We start from the raw sequence: 22,138 nt of genomic DNA on the forward strand, positions 1-22,138 counted from the left end.
TATACTCAAAATAACAAAACTATTGAAATGGGAACAGAATCATGTTGCCTGGAGTTAAGGAGGAAATGGGTGGAGGAAAGTCAGTGTGGTTATAGATGGACAACATGAAGGATCCTTGTGATGAATGAACTGTTTTGTATCTTGATCACCAATGCCAATCCCTTGGTTGTGATATTGTGTTATAGTTCCATGAAGTTACCACTGTGGGAAACTGGGTGGTGTTCACAGGATCTTCCTGTGTTATTCTTTACAACTGCATGTAAAACTACCTTTACCTCAAAATAAAACTTTTCATTTACAATCAACTTAAAATAAATGAGCCAGGCCTGAGTAGCAGCTGCATCTTCCCTTAGGCAAGGTAACCCTCCACTGGCACAAAGGATCTCTCTGGTCACCACAGTTCCCTCTAGTCCAGATTCACCTGAGCCAGGGCTCTTCCTTCACTGGTTCCATGCGTGTGGGTGTGGCCATCAGGGCAACACACAAGGTGGGGTGACTTTTCTCCAAAGTAAACCAGAGGGCCACCAGGAGTCAGCTTTAGCCTCTTTAGTGGCAAAATGATGATACTATATCCCTACCCTGATGCTGCTTAGCAGTAGGTTGCAAGCCGCTTGATCCTTTCAACTTGAATCAGCAAACATTTCCCAAGAACCTCTAAGTTAGATTATGTGCCAGAACATAGAGATAAACAAGCCTGCTCTGGTATAGTTAAGTAGTTCATTCATGTCTGACTCTTTCAGCCCCATGTACTGCAGCACGCCAGGCTTCCCTGTCCATCACCAACTCCTGGAGTTTATTCAAACTCATGTCCATTGAGTTGATGATGCCATCCAACCATCTCATCCTCTGTTGTCCCCTTCTCCTCCTGCCTTCAATCTCTCCCAGCATCAGAGTCTTTTCCAATAAGTCAGTTCTTCATATCAGGTGGCCAAAGTATTGGAGTTTCAGCTTCAGCATCAGTCCTTCCAATGAATATTCAAGACTGATTTCCTTTAGGACAGATTGGTTGGATCTCCTTGCAGTCCAAGGGACTCTCAAGACTCTTCTCCAACACCACAGTTCAAGAGCATCAATTATTCAGTACTCAGCTTTCTTTATAGTCCAACTCTCACATCCATACATGACTACTGGAAAAACCATAGCTTTGACTAGATAGACCTTTGTTGGCAAAGTTAACGTCTCTGCTTTTTAATATGCTGTCTAGTTTGGTCATAACTTTTCTTCTCCTCTTCAAGGAGCAAGTGTCTTTTAATTTCATGGCTGCAGTCACCATCGGCAGTGATTTTGGAGCCCCACTGTTTCCACTGTTTCCCCATCTATTTGCTATAAGGTGATGGCACTGCATGCCATGATCTTAGTTTTCTGAATGTTGAGTTTTAAACCAACTTTTTCACTCTCCTCTTTCACTTTCATCAAGAGGCTCTTTAGTTCTTCTTCACTTTCTGCCATGATGGTGGTGTCATCTGCATATCTGAGGTTATTGCTATTTCTCCTGGCAATCCTGATTTCAGCTTGTGCTTCATCCAGCCCAGCGTTTCTCATGATGTACTCTGCATAAAAGTTAAATAAGCAGGGTGACAATATACAGCCTTGAAGTACTCCTTTCCGATTTGGAGCCAGTCTGTTGTTTCATGTCTAGTTCTAACTGTTGCTTCTTGACCTGCATACAGGTTTCTCAGGAGGCAGGTGAGGTCGTCTGGTATTCCCATCTCTTTCAGCATTTTCCACAGTTTGTTGTGATCCACACAAAGGCTTTGGCATGGTCAATAAAGCAGAAGTAGATGTTTTTCTGGAACTCTCTTGCTTTTTTGATGATCCAACTCATGCTGGCAATTTGATCTCCGGTTCCTCTGCATTTTCTAAAACCAGCTTGAACATTTGGAAGTTCATGGTTCACGTACTGTGGAAGCCTGGCTTGGAGAATTTTGAGCATTAACTTTGCTAGCGTGTAAGATGAGTGTAATTGTGCAGCAGTTTGAACATTCTTTGGCATTGCCTTTCTTTGCGATTGGAATGAAAACTGACCTTTTCCAGTCCTGTGGCCACTGCTGAGTTTTCCATATTTGCTGACATATTGAGTACAGCACTTTCACAGTGTCATGTTTTAGGATTTGAAATAGCTCAACTGGCATTTCATCACCTCCATTGGTTTTGTCCATAGTGATGCTTCCTAAGGCCCACTTGACTTCTCATTCCAGGATGTCTGTCTCTAGGTGAATGATCACACCATTGTGGTTATCTGAGTCATGAAGATCTTTTTCTGTATAGTTCTTCTGTATATTCTTGCCACCTCTTCTTAAAATCTTCTGCTCCTGTCCACAATAAAGGACAGAAATGGCATGGACCTAACAGAAGCTCTGGTATAAGGAGCAGACAATGGAAGAGATTGCACTGAAAACACAGCAGAGCCCAGGATGAACCCAGGAGTAAATGTGTCCAAAGCAATAAGAAAGGATGTTAGATCAATTTAAGCATGTGATGTAATATGACTCTGCCATTCATTCATTCCACAGACTTTCACTGAACACCTACTCAATGTCAGGTGCTAAGGACACAGAATGGATTGAGACACAGCTGCTCAAGACCAAGCAGGCTCATGAATACAATCAGCCCAGTGTGGCAAGTACCATGGCAGAGGAGAGAACTGCATGAGCCTGGGGCCATGAGGACACCACTCAGAAGAAAAAAAGTCTGTTTTTCATGATGTGGAAGCCCTGACAGAGGGGTGATCCTGATACGGGCATTCAGAATTACAAGGCCCCTCTAAGCATTCCCCTGCTCTCTGCCTGTACACACTGGGCTGCATTTGGCCCAGGACCCTCTTTGTAAATTAAGTTCAGACATTGAAAGTCATGTCTGATGGATTAGATGTGGACATGAGAAGGGGGGTGACTGGAGACACCAAGTGGAAACCAGACAGCAGGCAGGAATATCTGAGCTTGTGAGAGAAGCAAAACTCACTATGCATGAGACAGAAGTCAGATGGCAGAGGGCAGAATCAGTGGCAGACTGCAGTGGAAGGTTATGTACCACAGCACATCTCTGGCCTGCACGTGAACCCTCCATCTCTGAGAAGGGAAGATTTTGTAGCAAAACAGAAAAAGATGTCAACATTGGGAGTCCAAACACTGTTTCTGTGGGAAGCATGAGCACAAGTGGACCAGAAGAGGAGAAATGCTACTTCTTCCTGGGCTGAGAGAGAGGTGATGAGGGGAGGTGATGAAGCCCTATTGCATGGGCCCATCAGCAATATAGTTGACCACCTGAGGACAGTGCTAGAGTAGCAGGCATCCATAGGTGGGGGGAGATGGAGCACCCACTGGTGGAGGTCAAGGTAGAATACACCCCAAATGGTATGGCCAGCCCAGGGCAGACACCATAGGAACAGGGAACAGCACTAAGAAGGAAGGCCCAAAGATAGGCCAGACAGAGACAGGGCAGAGGGGCAGGGAGCAGTGACATTTGGCATCTTAAGGACCCTAGGAGAGACACAAAAAAAGGGAAGGGGCCAAGGGGTGTTCCTGGACACTGAACTGGGTCCAAAAAGTGTCACGTTTTTACCCTTGCAACTTTCAGCAAAATAAGCCAGGGAGTGGCTTTGCAAATATGCCCACACTCTTCAAATAGGGTTGTTGTTGTTGTTGTTGTTTTTAACTCTTCCCTGACCTTGAAATTTTGCTATTAGTATCATTAATGAGCAAAAAGAACTCCTGCCACACTGAGATTCTCCTTTCTATTTAAAAAAAAAAAAAGTATTTGTATTTTAATAAAGTCAACAGCCACCCAAGCTGACCATTGCCAGGGCTGTCATTTACCATGGCACTCAGCTGGAACTTAGATAAATAATGATAATTTTTTAAGTTTGTAGATCATATTGGACTTGACTTAATAGGCCCTCTCTCCAAACCTCTGAAAGGATGGCTCATAAAAAACTAATTAGTTTATACAGACTGTCAAGGTTCATGGAGGACAGCTGGCCTTTGATGCCTCATCTGTGATTACAGGCAGCTACAAGATCATAAAATCGAGCTCTGAACTCATGCCAAGGTATTCCGTGATCACACGCTGGACACTGTGCCAACGCAAAAAAACTGAACTATAAATGTCTGCTTGTGCTCCTGTTCTTTGATTTGGAATCTCAAAACAAGCTAAGACATTAAGGATTTGCATTCATAGGCCCCTGATTCCTGTTAAAGTCAAACCACTGACCTTACAAATCCATGTTCTGAATTAATATTTGTGATGGGGCTCAATTCCAGGCCTACTCAATATGGCCGCTGTCATAGCTGCAGAAATAGCTTCTAGAGAAGGGATTAGAATCAGTATTAACTTGTCTAAGCTTGGCTATTAAATGGTCCAATTACAGACGGAGCTAGTTTTCAATCATCATTGATTTCACCATGATGATCGCTGGTTACAGCTTTTTAAGAGGATTTCTTTAGTGTCTTCAAAGTCCCAGTTCATTCCTCTCTATGCTTTTCCTTTATCCTAACTGTCTTGGGCTCTTTTCTCTCCTGTAGCTAAAACAATGCCCCATGCCCTCAACATAGAAAAGCACATTGACAGGTGGTTTTTATGTGGCCTCTGGTTTTCAAAGACAGAGACATACTCAGTAATTTCAGGGTAGAGACTGGAAATACAAGTACACCAAGATAGCAGGCAGGGCCACTCGGGAAATGAGGCCACAGTTGCCATGATGGACCACTTAGACTCCATTCCCTCTGGTCACATCTGTTTCTCTGTGGGACAGCTGCCTCCTCTCAGTCTGCTGACCAAGCTCTTATACTGTGATTTCCATGTGTCACAGAAGGCTTAGCTGCAACCCCTACCCTCTAGCATGGCACTTCAGCATGCAAACAGAAGCCAACTGGCCCACGTGGTCTTTTCTATCCAGGTAGCAGGTCACAGGATGGAATTAGCTGATTCATTGGACAACTACAGTCAAGTGTCCACCCCGTGTCCAATCACAGCCAGGTAAGGGGGTCGGGTCATGGGGCCTGGAATCTAGCCACCAGGGGCAGTGAGTGTGAAAGTACCATAAACTTGTGATATCATACTTGTCAATAAGGCCATAGATTGGGAGTCCTTTATGTTCAGATATCTTTGGGCTTGAAGCTGGGTGTATACCTGTGCCTTCTGAATTGGTTCTCCAGTAGAGAAAAAAAGCTTTGTTTTTATTTTATGTGTTTCCTGATTTGTTATATAAGGAGACCCTAACTTGGGAGTTAGGCTTGGCCCATTGTCTTTGGTTGAGCTGGACAGAGTCATGGACACTTACATGGAGATGAATGAAGCTAAGAGTGTCCCCAGGGCCTGAGGCCAGGACCTTGACCTCAGGGGCACTGTGTCCACTTCCACTGAGTCCACTAGTCATGAGATCAGTTCAGATTAGTTCAGTCACTCAGTCGTGTCCAACTCTCTGCGACCTCATGAACTGCAGCACACCAGACCTCCCTGTCCATCACCAACTCCAGGAATCCACCCAAACCCATGTCCATTGAGTCGGTGATGCCATCCAACCATCTCATCCTCTGTCATCCCCTTCTCTTCCTGCCCTCAATCCCTCCCAGCATCAGGGTCTTTTCCAATGAGTCAGCTCTTCGCATCAGGTGGCCAAAGTATTGGAGTTTCAGCTTCAACATCAGTCCTTCCAATGAACATCCAGGACTGATGTCCTTTAGGATGGACTGGTTGAATCTCCTTGCAATCCAAGGGACTCTCAAGAGTCTTCTCCAACACCACAGTTCAAAAGCATCAATTCTCCAGCACTCAACTTTCTTCACAGTCCAACTCTCACATCCATACATGAGCACTGGAAAAACCATAGCCTTGACTAGATGGACCTTTGTTGGCAAAGTAATGTCTCTGCTTTTTAATATGTTGTCTAGGTTGGTCATAACTTTCCTTCCAAGGAGTAAGCATCTTTTAATTTCATGGTTGCAATCACCATCTGCAGTGATTTTGGAGCCCCCCAAAATAAAGTCTGACACTGTTTCCACTCTTTCCCCATCTATTTCCCATGAAGTGATGGGACCGGATGCCGTGATCTTAGTTTTCTGAATGTTGAGCTTTAAACCAACTTTTTCACTCTCCACTTTCACTTTCATCAAGAGGCTCTTTAGTTCTTCTTCACTTTCTGCCATAAGGGTGGTGTCATCTGCATATCTGAGGTGATTGATATTTCTCCCGGCAGTCTTGATTCCAGCTTGTGCTTCTTCCAGCCCAGCGTTTCTCATGATGTACTCTGCATAGAAGTTAAATAAGCAAGGTGACAATATACAGCCTTGACGTTCTCCTTTTCCTGTTTGGAACTAGTCTGTTGTTCCATGTCCAGTTCTAACTGTTGCTTCCTGACCTGCATAGAGGTTTAACTAAATGACGGTGAAAGAGAAGAGTGGTTCGCAGGGAGCAGTAGAGAACAGTGAATTGATGAGCCCTCCTACAGAAAAGAATCACCCTCAGAATGGGGGAACCTGGCTGTATTTTTCTGGCAGGAATATCAAGATTGCTACAGGTAAGTCAAGTGATGGCTGTGTGCCTCCGTTTCTCCCTCTTTTGATGAGAAGTTTACTGAAGTTTCCCTTTCCCTGGAGGCTTTGTGAGGGAAGAGATCTTTCTCGTTCACAAGTTTCTGGATCAAGAGGAGCTACATCCAGACTTGATGAGGATCACAAAATCTTGGGCTTCAAGTCAGATGCCTGATTGGATTCCACGTTGGGGAGTTCCGGGATGCAGTGAGCATATTTTGCATGAAGAAGGGATGTGAATAATTGTAGCCTAAGGGTAGGGAGAGAATGACTGCACCGGTGTCCCTAAATTGTCACCTCTCCAGGCCCTATGGTAGTCTGCTCTTACTCTGGGCTTAACCACGTGACTTGTTTAGCTAGTGGGACAGTAACAAACTGTCAAAAGTTTCTGCAATCAGCACAGGAATATATATGCTCTGGCCAGCCTGTGGACATGCTAAGCCAGTGTGCTGGAAGATTACATGGCAGACAATGGTGTCACCCCAGCCAAGGCCGTCCTAGCCCAGCCAGCCTACAATCTACCCACCAGCTGTCCACGGATACCCAAGTGAGCCCAGCTGGGATCAGCTGAGTTTGACTCAGATGAGCAGAGCTGCCCAATCAATAAGTAGACCCATGAGAAAGAGTTAATGGCTCTTGTTCAATGCTCCGAAGTTTTGTAGCGGCTGTTGGACAGCAATACTTAAATGAGGCATCAACTTCACCATTTGGAATTACAACTTCACCTTTATTACTGGGTCTGAGCAAATCATACAATCTGATTCAAATTCAGTCTCTTCTTCTATAAAATAGGGATAAGGAGAATGCGTATTTCAGAGAATTGCTGTAAAAAGTAAATAATGCAATGTATGTAAAATACCTACTACAGTGCCTGATATGTAGTGCGGGCTCAGTAAGTGTTAGTTAAGGGACTTCCATGGTGGTCCAGTGGTTAAGAATCTGCCTGCCAATGCAGGGGACATGGGTTCGATACCTGATTGGGGAACTAAGATCCCACACGCCACAGGGCAACTAAGCCCATAGCCTGCCACTACCACTGAGCCTGCATGCTTCAACTATAGAGGAGTCTTCACACTGCAATGAAAGATCCCTCATGCTGCAACTAAGACCCGATGCAGTCCCCCAACTCCTCAAAATATCTAAAACCTCCCCATAAAATAAATAAATGTTACTTAACTTTCAGTGCTGCGTGCAAGCTGTTTCCTATATGAGGATGTATGATCAAGGGGACAATTTAGGGTTAAAATCTACCTCTTCTTCTGCTTGCCAAGTCATGTGCTCTGGTGCAGGACAGTGCCGGGAGCCAGTGTGAGGAACTCTGCCCATGGCAAAGGTCATGAGGAAGGAGGCTTCGGCAAATGCAAAGACAGGATCGAGCCTCAGGAAACCCCCTGTTCCCAAGCATCTACTCCCAAAACCAGGGTCTGCCTACTTTACTGTTTTATGCTCTCACCTATACCTCTGACTTTACGGGGGGCTGACCCCCATTACCTCTCTTGGAGAAGGAGTTAACTTACAGCTCCAAGTCAATAAAAATTCCCGGGCATGACAAGAGTGTTTCAACTTACAAACTCCTCTGAAGGTTATCTAGCCTGCCTGTACAGGTTCGTCCGGCCACATGTGATTGTTTACAGCCTCCCAATCGTGAAAGGCACGAGATGTTTTAGACTTACTAAAGGCAGATTCTTCTGGGAAGTTAGAAATTATTAGTATAGTGCGTTGGTTAGGAATTATATTGGTGAAGGGTTTTTCATTTGTTGTGCCAATAATTGCTGCTAATTCCCTTCCCTGGGTGTGACAAGGGTGTCTCGGGTCATACCTCTCTGCTGGCAGACTAGCTTGTGTGACAGGATTATCCATACTCCTGCCACTACGCACATGATTGTTTACTACCTCTCAACCATAAACAGCACAGAGAGTTTGGAGTATTTTGAAAATCTTAATTCTTCTCTCATTGTTGAGTCAATGATTGCTACCAGGCCTCCATATCCTTAGGCACCTGGGAATATATTAATGTATTTGGAATATAGAAAAGGAAATATAGTAGTTTTTGATGTTAGCAATACTAGACCTTTTGAGTTAATGAATTTTCTCTTTTGTTATAGATCACTTGGTGAAGGGTTTTCATTTGCTGGGTTGATGTTTGCTGCTAAATCTCCATGTTTCCTGCCCTTATAATGAATATAACTAGCATATAGGAGAAGTAATTATTAACCTTTAAGATTAATCATGTTAACCTTAGGTTAAATAAATTCCTTTCTTAGTTGTAACCCACTACACCCTCAGCCTATAGGAATGCAACTTTATCTGCTACCTTCAGAGGGTGGTGCCTGGTTTAAGAAAAAACACCCTTGGAAAAATAAGTTTTTTGGTTATCAGAAAGAAAGGGTCATAAAATGTCAGCAGGTCTCATGGCCAGAAGATGATGTAAAACCCCTAAGACCTTTTTTTATACGTTTATGTGAAGCACCTAATTTTGATAAAGGTCAGGACTGCTGACCCCCGCATGACTCTGTATTCATCCCTATGTATAACAAAAGGTATATAAGCAAACCTAAAAAATAAAGAAATGGGATCAGTTTCTGGAAAGACTGATTCCCCCGTGTTGTTTCTTTCTTGCTCCCCGTTTTTCTGGCTGAATTCCCATCTGGAGCGTGGGTACCCACCACGTCTACTTACTTGCCCTGGCTTTTAAGTTCCATGCGAGAAGGAGCCCAAGGAGGGGCACCTTCCGATATTCAAGTGGCGCCGGTGGCCCAACGTAGATGGTGCAAATTCCTTGTCTTGGAATTTTATTGGTATCCTTCATAAACCAAGTTATTCAGCCTCTTTTTCTCCACTAATATTTCCTACTACACTATCCGTTTCCAATCTCTCTCTCTATCTGTAATTAAATAAGTTTTTCCTAGGACGCCGATTCCATCTCCCCTTTGAATTACCCTGAATCCACCAGGGTTGGACCCCGGCAGGGCAGTGTCTATCTGAAAGACGGGGCACCTATTTCTAACTGGCACAGTTGCCATATGGCTGGCAACAGCTCTGCTATTAGTACTGATTTTATTATGCACTTTTCATCTTGGTTTAGTATATTGTCAATAATTCAGAATCCAGGAGACTTGAAATTCTCACATCCAAGGGCTTCTCTCAAGATCTCTCCTAGGGCCAGCATGCAAGTTTTCCAACCCGGGACTCGACCTCCCTCCTATTAGGGTGACTAACTCACTCCAGTTTATCAGGACCTTCTCAGTTTTGGCACCAAAAGTCCCACAACCTAGGAAACTTGTGGTCCTAAGCAAGCCAGCATCGTTTTTCTACCTGAATGTCCCTTACTCTTCAGTCTTATTGATGGAGAACACCCACAGTATCCACTGGTTCCCCCTTAAGTGTTAGTTTTACCTGGAACATGACCTTGCCAGTTTTCTCATCTAGAAGGTCACGGTCACTGGTGAATTGTTTCCTACCTCCAGTCAGACCATGAAGTCCATTCCCTGTTGTCATCCCCTTCCTCCTTAACTGACCACCCCTTGCTCCTGTGCTCCTTCCTCTGTATCTGGCTCGAGTTCAGCCATCCTTTACCCTCCAACACCAAGACAGCTTGTGTGACCATCCATAGGGTCTCCAGCTGCTGCCCAAGAACCTAGTTCAACCAGGCTCCTGTGGAGAGGCCTGGGATACCAGGATTAAGCATTGAGTGTGATGGAGGAGAACTGACCAGTAGAATCTTTAAGAGATAGGCCATCTGAAACTTACCAAGGCTGAGCAGATACATAGCCTGCAACATGAAACAAGTTAAAACCAACAACCACAAAAGGCCACATGGCAGGGGACACACAGACAGCTTCAGTTTCAGGTGGACAAAGAAAGAGAATAATTAATAAGAAGAAAAAAGTGGAAGGCTTTGTCATAACTGAGAGAAACAATTCAAGGCAAAGACCCCAAAGTCATGGGCAACAGAGATCCAGGAAGTTCCTTAGTCTCCCTTGGGCAGAGTGGCTTCACCCTACACAGTACGGCAGTAGGAGTGCTGTGTTCTCTGCTCAGTGAGGCGAAGGCTTCATGCTCCTGGCATCTGAGGATGATATGATGGCCCCTGTCCACCCCCTTGGAGCTCAGATCTGCCTCCTGAAGCGCTCGGCCCTCAGCAGAAAGAAGGGAGACAGAAAATGCGTGAGAGGAGAAAACTGGGATGAATGCAGTGCCTGTGAAGGGATGACCAAGAAAGGACCCCCATTATGCCCCCAACTCCGCATCAATCACTGTCAAGGCTGGCAGCTACCAAGTGGGTAGAACAAAGAGAACCAAGGAGCAGAGACAAGCAACACTTTAATTCCAGAGGGATGGATGCATCAGGTCTTTCTTTCTCCCAGTCTGCCCAGCAAACCCCTCCAGTAGCAGCAGAATTGGGAGCACAGATGCAGTCTGATAAGCCTTTCTGCTTCTGGGGACTACACATGAAACTTTTCATAGTCACCTCCCACCCCATCTCCCTTGTGATCACAAACATCAACTCGACCAGATCTTCTGGTTTACTGACTGGTTGTTGCACCCCCATTTTTTTGCAGCTTTCAAATAACTCCTGTATTGTTCTGAAATCACAGCTGACCTACAGCTGGAAACTTTCAGATCACGGTCACTATAGTGAGGGGGAGACTTCACCATAGGGATGGAGGCCCGAAGACTACGGAGATGGGACCAAGGACTGCCACAGGCTGCAGACAGGTATAGGACTCCTGTCTAGCCCTTACTTCCCTATCTATGTCTAATCTGAACCCTGCCATCTGCTTGGAAATTGCGCAAACACAGATTATATCAGCAAAAACATTTGACAACACAAGCTCAAATCTGTCACTGAAAAGAGAACACATCTGTTTTTTGCTATTTATGAACTAAACCATAAACATAAAATCCTGACTCCTATGTTTATATAAGAAAGTTGTTTTAAACAAACTTGCCCATGGCAGTATTATTTTTTTTAATGGAAAAATCGTGTAAACAACTCAAATATACAAAACATAGTAGAAAGGTGAAGTAAACCATGATATGGCCACATGATATATAATTATGCCTACATGTTAGTATTTTTGAATATGTTTCAATCTGCTTGGAAAACCATTCTGTGAAAAGAAAAAAACACAAAGACTGACCCATATATACTCCAGATGAATAAGAACTATGTATCCAGACATGAATAAAAATGGTCTGACAGGGTTTTAGAAGTATGGGTATACTGTTTTCTTTTTCTTTTGTTCTTTATTTTTATTCTATTCACATGTATTGGGTTGGCCAAAAAGTCTGTTCAGGTTATTCCTGTAGCCTGTCAGGCTTCTCTGTCTATGGGATTCTCCAGACAAGAACACTAGAGTGGGTAGCCATTCTCTTCTCCAGGGGATCTTCCCAACCCAGGGACTGAACCTGGGTCTCCCACATTGCAGGTAGATTCTTCACCATCTGAGTTACCAGGGAAGCCCAATGACATCTCCTTCTCCAGGGAATCTTCCCAACCCAGGGATCAAACCCAGGTCTCCTGCATTGCAGGCAGATTCTTTATGAGCTTAGCCACCAGGGAAGCCTGGGAATACTGGAGTGGGTAGCCTATCCCTTCTCCAGTGGATCTTCCTGACAAAGGAATCAACCTGGGGTCGCCTGCATTGCAGGCAGATTCTCTACCAGCTGAGCTACCAGGGAAGCCTAAGATGTTCAGTACTTGAATGCATAGATGCTGGTCCATATTCTTCTGTTTCCTGTTTATGCTAGATTCCAACTCTGTGAAGTCCAAGGCAACAGCCCACATTGTAGATTCCAGAGCTAAGTCTGAACCCAATTCTCTGCCTGGCCTACTCTGCACTGAACTTTGGTTGAGACCAACTGATGCTCAGAGAACAGGATGGGACATCAGCCTCTGGTCCTCAGGGATAACACCGTACACCAACCAACTTGGAACACAAAGGCACATCCACAGTGAGGCTGACATAGATGGCCCCTCTGCTGCTTGGACAAGAGCTCAGAGAGTTGTGGGACAGACTGAAGATGGCTGTGTCCAGTGCAGGTGGTCCTGAGGTTGCTGGATGGGGCAGTGATGCCCAGATGTGGCTGTTTCACAGTATCCCATGTGGTACTCAAGACTTCTTTCACAGTTTTTGCTGCTGCCATAAACTACCTAAATACTTACTTAACTTTTTCTTTAAATTGGGGTTTTAAAACATCAGTAAATGTATTCAGAAAGAAAAGTAAAAAGCCAGCAATATGTGCCCCAAATAGAGCATAATCTAAATAAAATACAACAGAATGTTATTAAAATTCTAGCACAACATGGTTGCCCATGGAGTGCTATGGGATGGAGCTTGCTCTGTCTTTGTCAAAAAAGACAGATTAGCAAGTATTTGAGGGTGCTAACAACATTTTGATCCTCCCAACTGCACATTCTCCTTGATACATTCAGAAAGATTCGAAAAAGAACTTAAATGGAAATGACTTAACATGGAATTCAACTTTCTTTAACAGTATGTCCAGGTACCATGGGAATCTTGTACTGCCAGTGAGATATGCCTCACACAGTGGAAAATTGGTAGAGGGGAAAGGAGGCAGCACTTGGAGTCTGAGGGTCTGGAATTGAGTGACAGGGCTTAGCTTGGCAACCTAGAACAGTTGCTTAATTTTTCCAAGTCTCAATGTCCTTATTTGCAAAACAAAATCAAAATAGCTGACCCACTTGTTCCACAAGGTTGGTGAAAGGCTTGGATGTAATTCTATGCATCTAGCATCTTGCACACATACCTGTGTGTGTGTGCATGTATGCATTTATAGCAAAAGAGCACATGGTTCACACCTGATAGGTTATTCCACAGGGATAAATGATAGGTAGAACATTTCAACTAAAATTTTCAGAGTTCCACACAATTCTTCCCCAGCATTAGTCAACATATAAGCAGAAAATCCAGGCAGCATACCTTGATGGTACAAGTGGGTGACTACATCAAGCCTTCCAAAAATCCCTGAACTTGCTTTTCTTCTTTCCTTAATATCAGCACCACAGATTATATCACTTCATTATAATCAAGCTAAAATGAATAAAACACGGCTTATTGATGATCGTGAGAATTATTGTTACTCTTGATTACTCTCATTACTACCATTGCTAGGATCATCAGAACCATGATACACTGGGCATCCTTTGGCTGCTAGTGCTCTTGGCACTTGGTATTAGTATCTTATTTAATCCACATATTAACCCAGGAGTAGGTACTATGTTTCTTGTCGTTCAGTCGCTAAGTCGTGTCTGATTCTCGTAACCCAATGAACTGTAGCCCGCCAGGCTCCTCTGTCCATGGGGTTTCCCAGGCCAGAATAATAGAGGGGGTTGCCATTTCCTTATCCAGGGGATGTTCCCAACCCAGCACATCAAACCTGCATCTCCTGCATTGGCAGGCAGATTCTTTACCACCGAGACACCTGGGAAGCCCCAGGTACTGTGTTTACCCCTATTTTATTAAATATAAATAAGTTACCCCTCAGAGCGGAGAAGGCAAGGACAATGCACTCCAGTACTCTTGCCTGGAAAATCCCATGGACAGAGGAGCCTGGTGGGCTGCAGTCCATGGGGTCGCTACGTCGGGCATGACTGAGTGACTTCACTTTCACTTTTCGCTTTCATGCATTGGAGAAGGAAATGGCAACCCACTCCAGTGTTCTTGCCTGGAGGATCCCAGGGATGAGGGAATGAATTGGAGAAGGAAATGGCAACCAACCCCAGTGTTCTTGCCTGGAGGATCCCAGGAACGGGGGAGCCTGGTGAGCTGCCATCTATGGGGTCACACAGAGTCGGACATGACTGAAGTGACTTAGCAACCCCTCAGAGGAGTTCAGTTCCTTATCTGAGACCATACACCTTGTTAATGGCAGAGCCAAACTGAATCCATGTGTGTCTGATCAGAGCCTGGGACTGCTCACAAGTAGGATTCTTTTATCATCATAAGACACCACTGCTGTACAGACCCCCGAGGAGGGTCTCTGCCATCAGGCAGCTGTGGAGTCCAAGCCTGAACAAAGGCCCTGGGTGGATCCAAAGACAAGGAGGGAGACAGATTGGTAGATGCTGAGCAGAACAAGGAGGACCCGGAGAAATAACTATGGAGGAAAAGGTGCCTTCTGCTATAACCAGCTAATCAAACCAGGCCAAATCATATCCCAGGCAATTTTCTGGGCAGCCTTCAGAGAGTCACCCAGGCTGAGAAGCCAGCCAGTTATGCCTGATCATTCTCTGCAGCCCTATCCTCACAAAAGACAGGTCCAGACTGGCCCAATGTAGACAAATGAGCAGTTCTATTATCTCTGAAAGGTAATCTAATTCCCTTCAAATTTAAAAGTCTCCACAGTTTCCTAACAGGCCTCAGTGGGGATCGTGCAGAATTTAATAAGTTCACGGTGTGCCCAGCTTGCTGTCATTATCATTTTTTTGCCATGCAGTGGACAGAATTTTCATTATGACTCAAGGATTCTTCTGTATCTGATTCTCTAAGATTGTGTCCGCTGAGCTTAGACACCAGGTTGAGAACTGAGTCAGGTCTAATGGACTTGACTGAGGTCTGAGAGAGGTTTCATTGACTGAGAGAGAGTGTCTCTGCTAATCAGCTGGGGCAGGAATCAAACAAATATCACAGGGAACAGGAACTCACAGCAAGGATGAGAGCCCCGTGCTCACTCCCAGACCCACAGCTGGCCTCCTCTGGGACACTGAGCAATTTTCTCGGGCTCCCTGTGAGTTAGTGATCTCCTCTATGAAAGGAAGACAAGCATTGTGTAAAGGCAACTCAAATCAACAAAAGTTTTACTATATCTTGAACTATTGCAGCATTCTTTAAGTTTAACCAACACAACAATCCTGGGAAGCTTATATATTTATTCAACAAATGAAAACAGTGAGACTACTGGGACTGCCCTGGTGGCCCATTGCTAGGACTTCATGCTCCCAATGCAGGGGGCCTGGGTTTGAACCTTGGTCAGGGAACTAGATCACACATACCACAACAAAAGGTTCTATGTGCTGCAACTAAGGCCCGAAGCAGCCAAATAAATAAACAATTAAAAAAAAAAAAAGACTGAGACTACAGAATTGGTGATTTAATTGGCATCTTATTGTCATAAAATAAGATTCCACACCATTAGAATGAGCCATATAGGGTCAGGGAATGAGAGATTTGTGTGAATGTGACTGCAAGTACATTCAAATTTTCTGGAAAGCAATTTAATATGTTTCAGAACTTTAAAATACTTGACCAACTAATTCTAATCCTGAAATCCATCCAAGTGATAGAATCAGAAATATAGACACATGTTGTAATAAGAAAGACCAGAAATAGACAAATTGTCCATCATCTCATACCAGTTAGAATGACCATCATCAAGAAGACAAGAGTAATGAGTGTTGGTGAGGAGATGGAGAAAAAGAAACCCTAAAGTACAGTTGATGGGAATGAAAATTGGTATAACCATCACAGAAAACAGCATGGAGGTTCCTCAAAAAATTAAAAACCCGAACTACCGTATGATCTAGCAATCTCACTTATGGTTATATATCCTAAGGAAATGAAATCAGAGTCTTGAAGAGGTATCTGTACTCCCAGGTTCATTGCAGCTTTATTCACAATAGCCAAGATATAGAAACTACCTGCCTGGATGAATAAAGATATATATACAAACATCATTCAGCCATGAAGGAAAGAAGGAAATCCTTCCATTTGTGACAATATGGATGGACCTGGAGGGCAGGAACGCTCAGTGAAATAAGTCAGACAGAATGACAAACACTGAGATGTCACCTATATGTGGAACCGAAAAAAGCTGAACTCATAGAAACAGAGCAGAATGGTGGTTAAAAGGGGTCAGAAGTGAGGAAATAGGGAGATGTTGGTCAAAGCGTATAAAGTTCCAGTCGTAAACTTGGGGGATCTAATGGATCACAGCATGGTGATTAAAGTTAACAATACTGTATTACATACTTGAAAATTGAGAAGACAGTAGGCCTTAAATATTCCCACCACAAAAATAAGTGGCAATTATGTGAGGTGGTAGAGATGTTAGTTAACACTGCTGCTGCTGCTGCTAAGTCACTTCGGTCGTGTCTGACTCTGTGTGACCCCATAGGCGGCAGCCCACTAGGCTTCCCTATCCCTGGGATTCTCCAGGCAAGAACACTGGAGTGAGTTGCCATTTCCTTCTCCAATGCATGAAAGTGAAAAGTGAAAGGGAAGTAGCTCAGTCGTGTCCAACTCTTCGCGACCCCATGGACCGTGGGGATAATCATTTTATAACATGTAACTGTATCAAGGCAACACGTTGTATGCCTTAAACTTACACATTATACGTCAATTATATCTCACTAAAGTTGGAAAAAAATAAACAGTAAACTAGAATATTCATTGAGTCAGAAATCACACAGCCATTTAATGAGTTGCAGAAGAGTACTTAATAAAATGATATATATTTCTTAGTTCAGCAGGAAAAATTAGTTATAATATTGACTATGAAGTGTGATCAAAATTTTTAGATTAAAACAAAGTAGAACAACAACTGGAAGGAAATACGCTATAATGTTACAGAGTCTCTCTCTGGGAGTAAGAAATGTTCACATATTCTATAATAAACATGATTGTCATAATCAGGAGATACACAATGAAAGCTATTTTATATCCCTGGATTTTGCATTTATCCACAAAATGCAATCATGATTTTTATTTAACTGAATGATACCTTACACAGGAAATTTTTATTAAAAAACTTATTTTAAAGGGGGGACATCTCAAGAGAAACAAGACAGAGCAAAAGTGACGTGGTTGGAACCATCCCCCCATGAGCTTATAGCTCATCTCACCGGCTAAGTGGAAATAAAGACCACTGGGATGAGGGTGGAAAGCCTGACACACAATACCAGGGTAGTTGATAAGGGGCACCAAAAGCTGCAGTTGACTTCGGGAAGTGATGCAGCTGGTAGATATGAATTTTTCAATTTTATGAGAATGATAGGAATCTGAAATAAATCTTCAGTATTTTCTTTTTAAGATAAATGTTTTAAAATAAACGCCTGCAGCGTGGATGGATGACTAGTGTCTATGTCCTGTCTTAGAGCCGATCATAAATAATGCTGAGAAAAATAGCTTTGACCATTCTCAAAAGCACCTTTATTTTTCACTCTTAAGAGCTTGGAAGATTATATTTTTGATGCGTTAAGCTAGAGTTTTTAAAAATCCAGCTGCAAACATCAAGAGGAGTGTAGAGATTGTCTTCAGAGAGACTACTCAGGGCTTCACTTAGAAGCCAACCTTACTTTCAAATGTCAGAAAACCTGTGGTCACATTTAATGGTTAGAATTCAACTCCAAGTTTAGAGTATTTGATGGATTTAGAATTGAAGAAAATCCTTTGGTCAGTCTTCAGGTCAAATGATTAAGTGTCCTTCAGGTCAACAACCAAGGAAGGTAAGTCATTGTAAATCCAAACTTCCCAATACCAGATTTGCTTAAAAAACTTTTTTTCCCACTTTGGTCTTTACATTACAGAGTCTATAACTTAACTGTAAAACAGCTTAATCAACAACCTCAGTTTCCTAGTTCACTACTGGATGAGAACAGGGTTACACAGATGCAGACACAATGACTACTCAGACACATCCTTCATTTTTAAAGTGTTAGCCTCACTACACTACAGTGACTTAACAGCATCCATATACTTCTCATTTAATATGTCACTAGTTTTCTCTCTACGTCTTAAACAGGGTTCACACACTTGAATGGAAAGATAAATAAAGGACTTGTACGTATTCCATCTAACCAGGGAAGCCACAACTCAGTACTTCAGATACTTCAGATCTGACTCATCAAGATAAAGCAGAATCCTGCAGTTTTATGCAAAATATCTCAACTTCTAAATGTTGTCTCTACTTAATTTTTTAAAGCACACATCACATGCCAATTCAAACATTTCCATAACCCAAACAATTTTGCTAGTGTTTGTTTCCAGAGGGTTGATGAGAATTGCTGATTAACCCCAATATAGTTTAGTTATGTCCAAGAAACGGATGAGTTGGAATATTCCTGGAACTGACAAAGAAGGTCTGGGGAAGACATTTCATGTTTTGTGGAAAAGACAGCATGAGATTTACACTGCCAAGTGGCGTTTTGTTGAGTTGGGACCTCTGAGGATGGCTGGAAAATATATGGAAATGCCCCAATTCTAAACACCATGGAAGTCACAGTTAGGTACTCTTTGTGGCTATCATTCTGCATAAAATAAAGATGAGGCCTTCTTCTGAGAGTCTTCCCCATGCTCTGCAAGAATACTTATGGGTTTATCTTCACATAAGGCTGAACTTCCCTATTTTACTCACCCCTCATTCCTTACTTTATAAAATGTTCTGTAATGAAAAAAAAGGCCTTCACAAAGCTTATCTCTTAGAAGTGTGAAAGAGCCAATTTTTTCTGCCCAAGCAGTCATAAAGTAACAGGCAAACTGTCAGAAAAAATAGACTTCATCACAGTGAAAACCTCAGCTTGGCACCCATCTATCATAAAGCAATCTTCCAGAAATCTTGAAAACCTTCATTAAATTTCCTGTCTTCCTCCTGACAGTTATAAAATGTTAACAATATCACTCATGATGTAGGCATCTTCAGAAATTCTTTGTCCAACCCCTCCTCCCCTTGCCATCACCCATCCCCTTTTCTTTGCCAAAATCTATGGAAACATGAGACATAACCATCTTCTTTACACACCCTCCTGGGGACTTGCCCTTGCAGGAGGTTAGAGGAGGAAGCAGCAGTCATCTTGATGACTGAGAAGGCTCTTTAGTTACAAGCTGCAAGGACAAAATGGCCCTGCCTCCAGATTCCATCTCCAAATGGGACACCCATTTTGAAGCTCAAGGACATGACCCTTAACAAATAACTCCTGATACTTTTTTCTTTCCTTTTTCTCTTGTCAATCCACCAAGTTACAAGTCTTCATCTGCCCATGATCGTGAGTAGTGGGGACAGTGGGTCACACATCTTCTCATGTGTATGAGTCAACTTTCTAGAGGGAAAATCCCCTATGGACCTTGCTGGCCCAACTATTCCAACTTTAGGGACTACTTTAGCAATATATCATACACCATCTCTCAGAAGAAGAACATATAAGGGTCTTGCATGGGAGGCAACACCAAGGAGAAAGACCATAAGGAGGTATAGAATTTACAAGGAATCAGAAGAAACCCAGTTTTGAAAGCACAGACTCATCTGTGAAAGGCACAGGTGGTGACAACAGCAAAGAAATCATGGAGGTTTCTCGACACATCTCTCAAGTGAGTGCAGCCCGACCATGCTAAGCCGTCATCTCACCTGCGAAAGGAACTGGTGCATCTTTATCCAGGGCGACCAATGGTGGGTCCAAAATGACTGTGTCATTGTTCTCTGTTATGACTCCATGATACGAAGTCTCAATCCATGGTTTGTGCTTGTTCACTGGAAAACAATGCAAACAATAGAACAAAGACTGACTTTTAATATCATCAGTTGAATAACCAATCCATAATAATATTATGAATTTGCTAAAATCCCATTATTTCTATTTCTAGATGCCTAGCATGTGTATGTATGTGTGTTAGTCACTCAGGCATATTCAACTCTTTGCGACTATCCAACCTGTGGACTATAGCCTGCTGGGCTCCTATGTCCATGGAATTCTCCAGGCAAGAATACTGGAGTGGGTTGCCATTTTCTTCCCAGGGGATCTTCCCGACCCAAGGATCGAACCTGGATCTCCCACATTGCAGGCAGATTCTTTACCGTCTGAGTCACCAGGGAAGCATGCAGATGCCTAGTGTAGATATTTTAAATAATTAATCCAAAGCTTTATTTCTCAAATGCTACTATTCATAGATGTTTCAGAGTGAAAGCTTGTTATCAATCAACAAAATAGCAGATTACAACTGCGTACGGGGATTTTTTTTACCTCAACCTTATCCGATCCATCATTAGGAGTTATTATTGACATTTATATACATATATATGGATAAGTACCAAAATATATGCGAAGATACTGCACACATTTGAATATTTTCTGATCAATGAAAGATTGAGTCTATCTAGATTGTCTAAATCACCTAGCATTTGCAGATGCTCTTCAATAATTCGACCAGTTGAATGATACACTATATAATATACAATTAATACACTCAAAGTGTGTTAGTAGTTGAGGTACATCCTCCCAGCACATTGTATTCTTAACCTCCAGTACCTTGGAATGTGGCCTTATTTGAAGATAGGGTCTTTATATAGAGGTAATCAAGTAAAATGAGGTTATTAGGGTGGGCCCTAATCCAAAACGACTGGTGTCCTTATGAAAGGGGGAAATGTGCACACAGAGAGGGATAGACATACACACAGGGAGATCACCATATGAAGACTGAAGCTGTGCTTCCACACCCGAGAACTACCGAAAGCTATCAGGGAGACTTTCAGAGCAATCATGGTCCTGCTGACAATCTGATTTCAGACTTTTGGCCTAGCACTGTGAGACAATAAATCCCTGAAACCTATTTCTGAAGGTTGAATCAGGCCCAGGGAAGAGAGCCCCTCTGCCTAGAACAGGTCTTTTTAATGTGGCAGCGGGCTCATCCATGTTCACACGTTGGCATTCAAACCAGTGCTTCCTTATGGGCTCTGGAAGAGTTACAGCCACTCTGGGCTGTCCCCATGCTCCTCTGCTCTTTTATTAGCCATCAACACAAATGAAATGTAAATAATTTGCAACTGTTGGGAAAAATAATTAATCTTTTTTTTTCCTTTAATTAAACCCAGGGGCCTATTTATTAGAAATGTGTACAAAAGATATGCCAGGAGCTCACCCAGTGCTTCAGATTCATGTGCCACTCGGCTCAGTGGCAGACAACAAAATCTAGAGGCATAGTTGCTGGGTTTCAGCCCTGGCTCAGTCACTTGAGGGCTGATCCCCTGCAAGTCCGTTGGCCACTCAGTATCTCAACTCCCTCAGTTGTAAAATGGGGATGATGACGCCACCCATAGGGTTGTCGTGTCATTCAGGTGTCCTGGGCTGAATACATAGCCCCTGACTTTTCATCACTCAGATTCACCGCTGCTCTTTGGGCAGTGACAATGCCTACAGGAAAGGTGCTTTATAGACCCTAATGTTGAGAAGTTGACACCTCTTCCCCATTAGTGAGGATTTTCCTCTTTATCACTACTGTTAGTTGAGTACCTACCACACATTAGGTATTTAAGATACATTCTTTAATCTTCCCAACAACCCCTTGAGATACCCCTTCATATCATGTACAGGTGAGGAACTGAGTCTCAGAGGGGTTTAAACGTTCCATTTTTAGAAAATAAGAAGGTTCATTGTCCTAAAATTTCTTCATCCCTCTCCTACTTTCTAACTTCCTTCAGATCTATCTCAACTTCTGTTTTGTCAACATTGATAAACATTTGCATCTTGATGAGTAACCCAAATGAAATCTTTGTTTTGTGTATAGATCACATCCCCAGGGTTGCAAATCAGTATGTAAAACTGACATTATTTTGATTATGAGGATACAGTTCATGGCTAATCCAAGTATTCGGCATGG

At 43.0% G+C, this 22,138-nt stretch overlaps 1 protein-coding gene across 1 annotated transcript in view; it reads right to left on the bottom strand.

Moving 5' to 3' along the window:
- CLSTN2 (calsyntenin 2) overlaps positions 1-22,138 on the bottom strand; it is a 755,598-nt gene that overhangs the window by 450,946 nt on the left and 282,514 nt on the right. Inside the window, exon 2 of the mRNA XM_018049827.1 lies at positions 19,893-20,015. Within this exon, the coding sequence (XP_017905316.1) occupies positions 19,893-20,015 (123 nt within the window). The remainder of the gene's footprint in view (positions 1-19,892; positions 20,016-22,138) is intronic.

This window comes from Capra hircus, chromosome 1, assembly GCF_001704415.2.
Source record: "Capra hircus breed San Clemente chromosome 1, ASM170441v1, whole genome shotgun sequence".
Classification (NCBI taxonomy): domain Eukaryota; kingdom Metazoa; phylum Chordata; class Mammalia; order Artiodactyla; family Bovidae; genus Capra; species Capra hircus.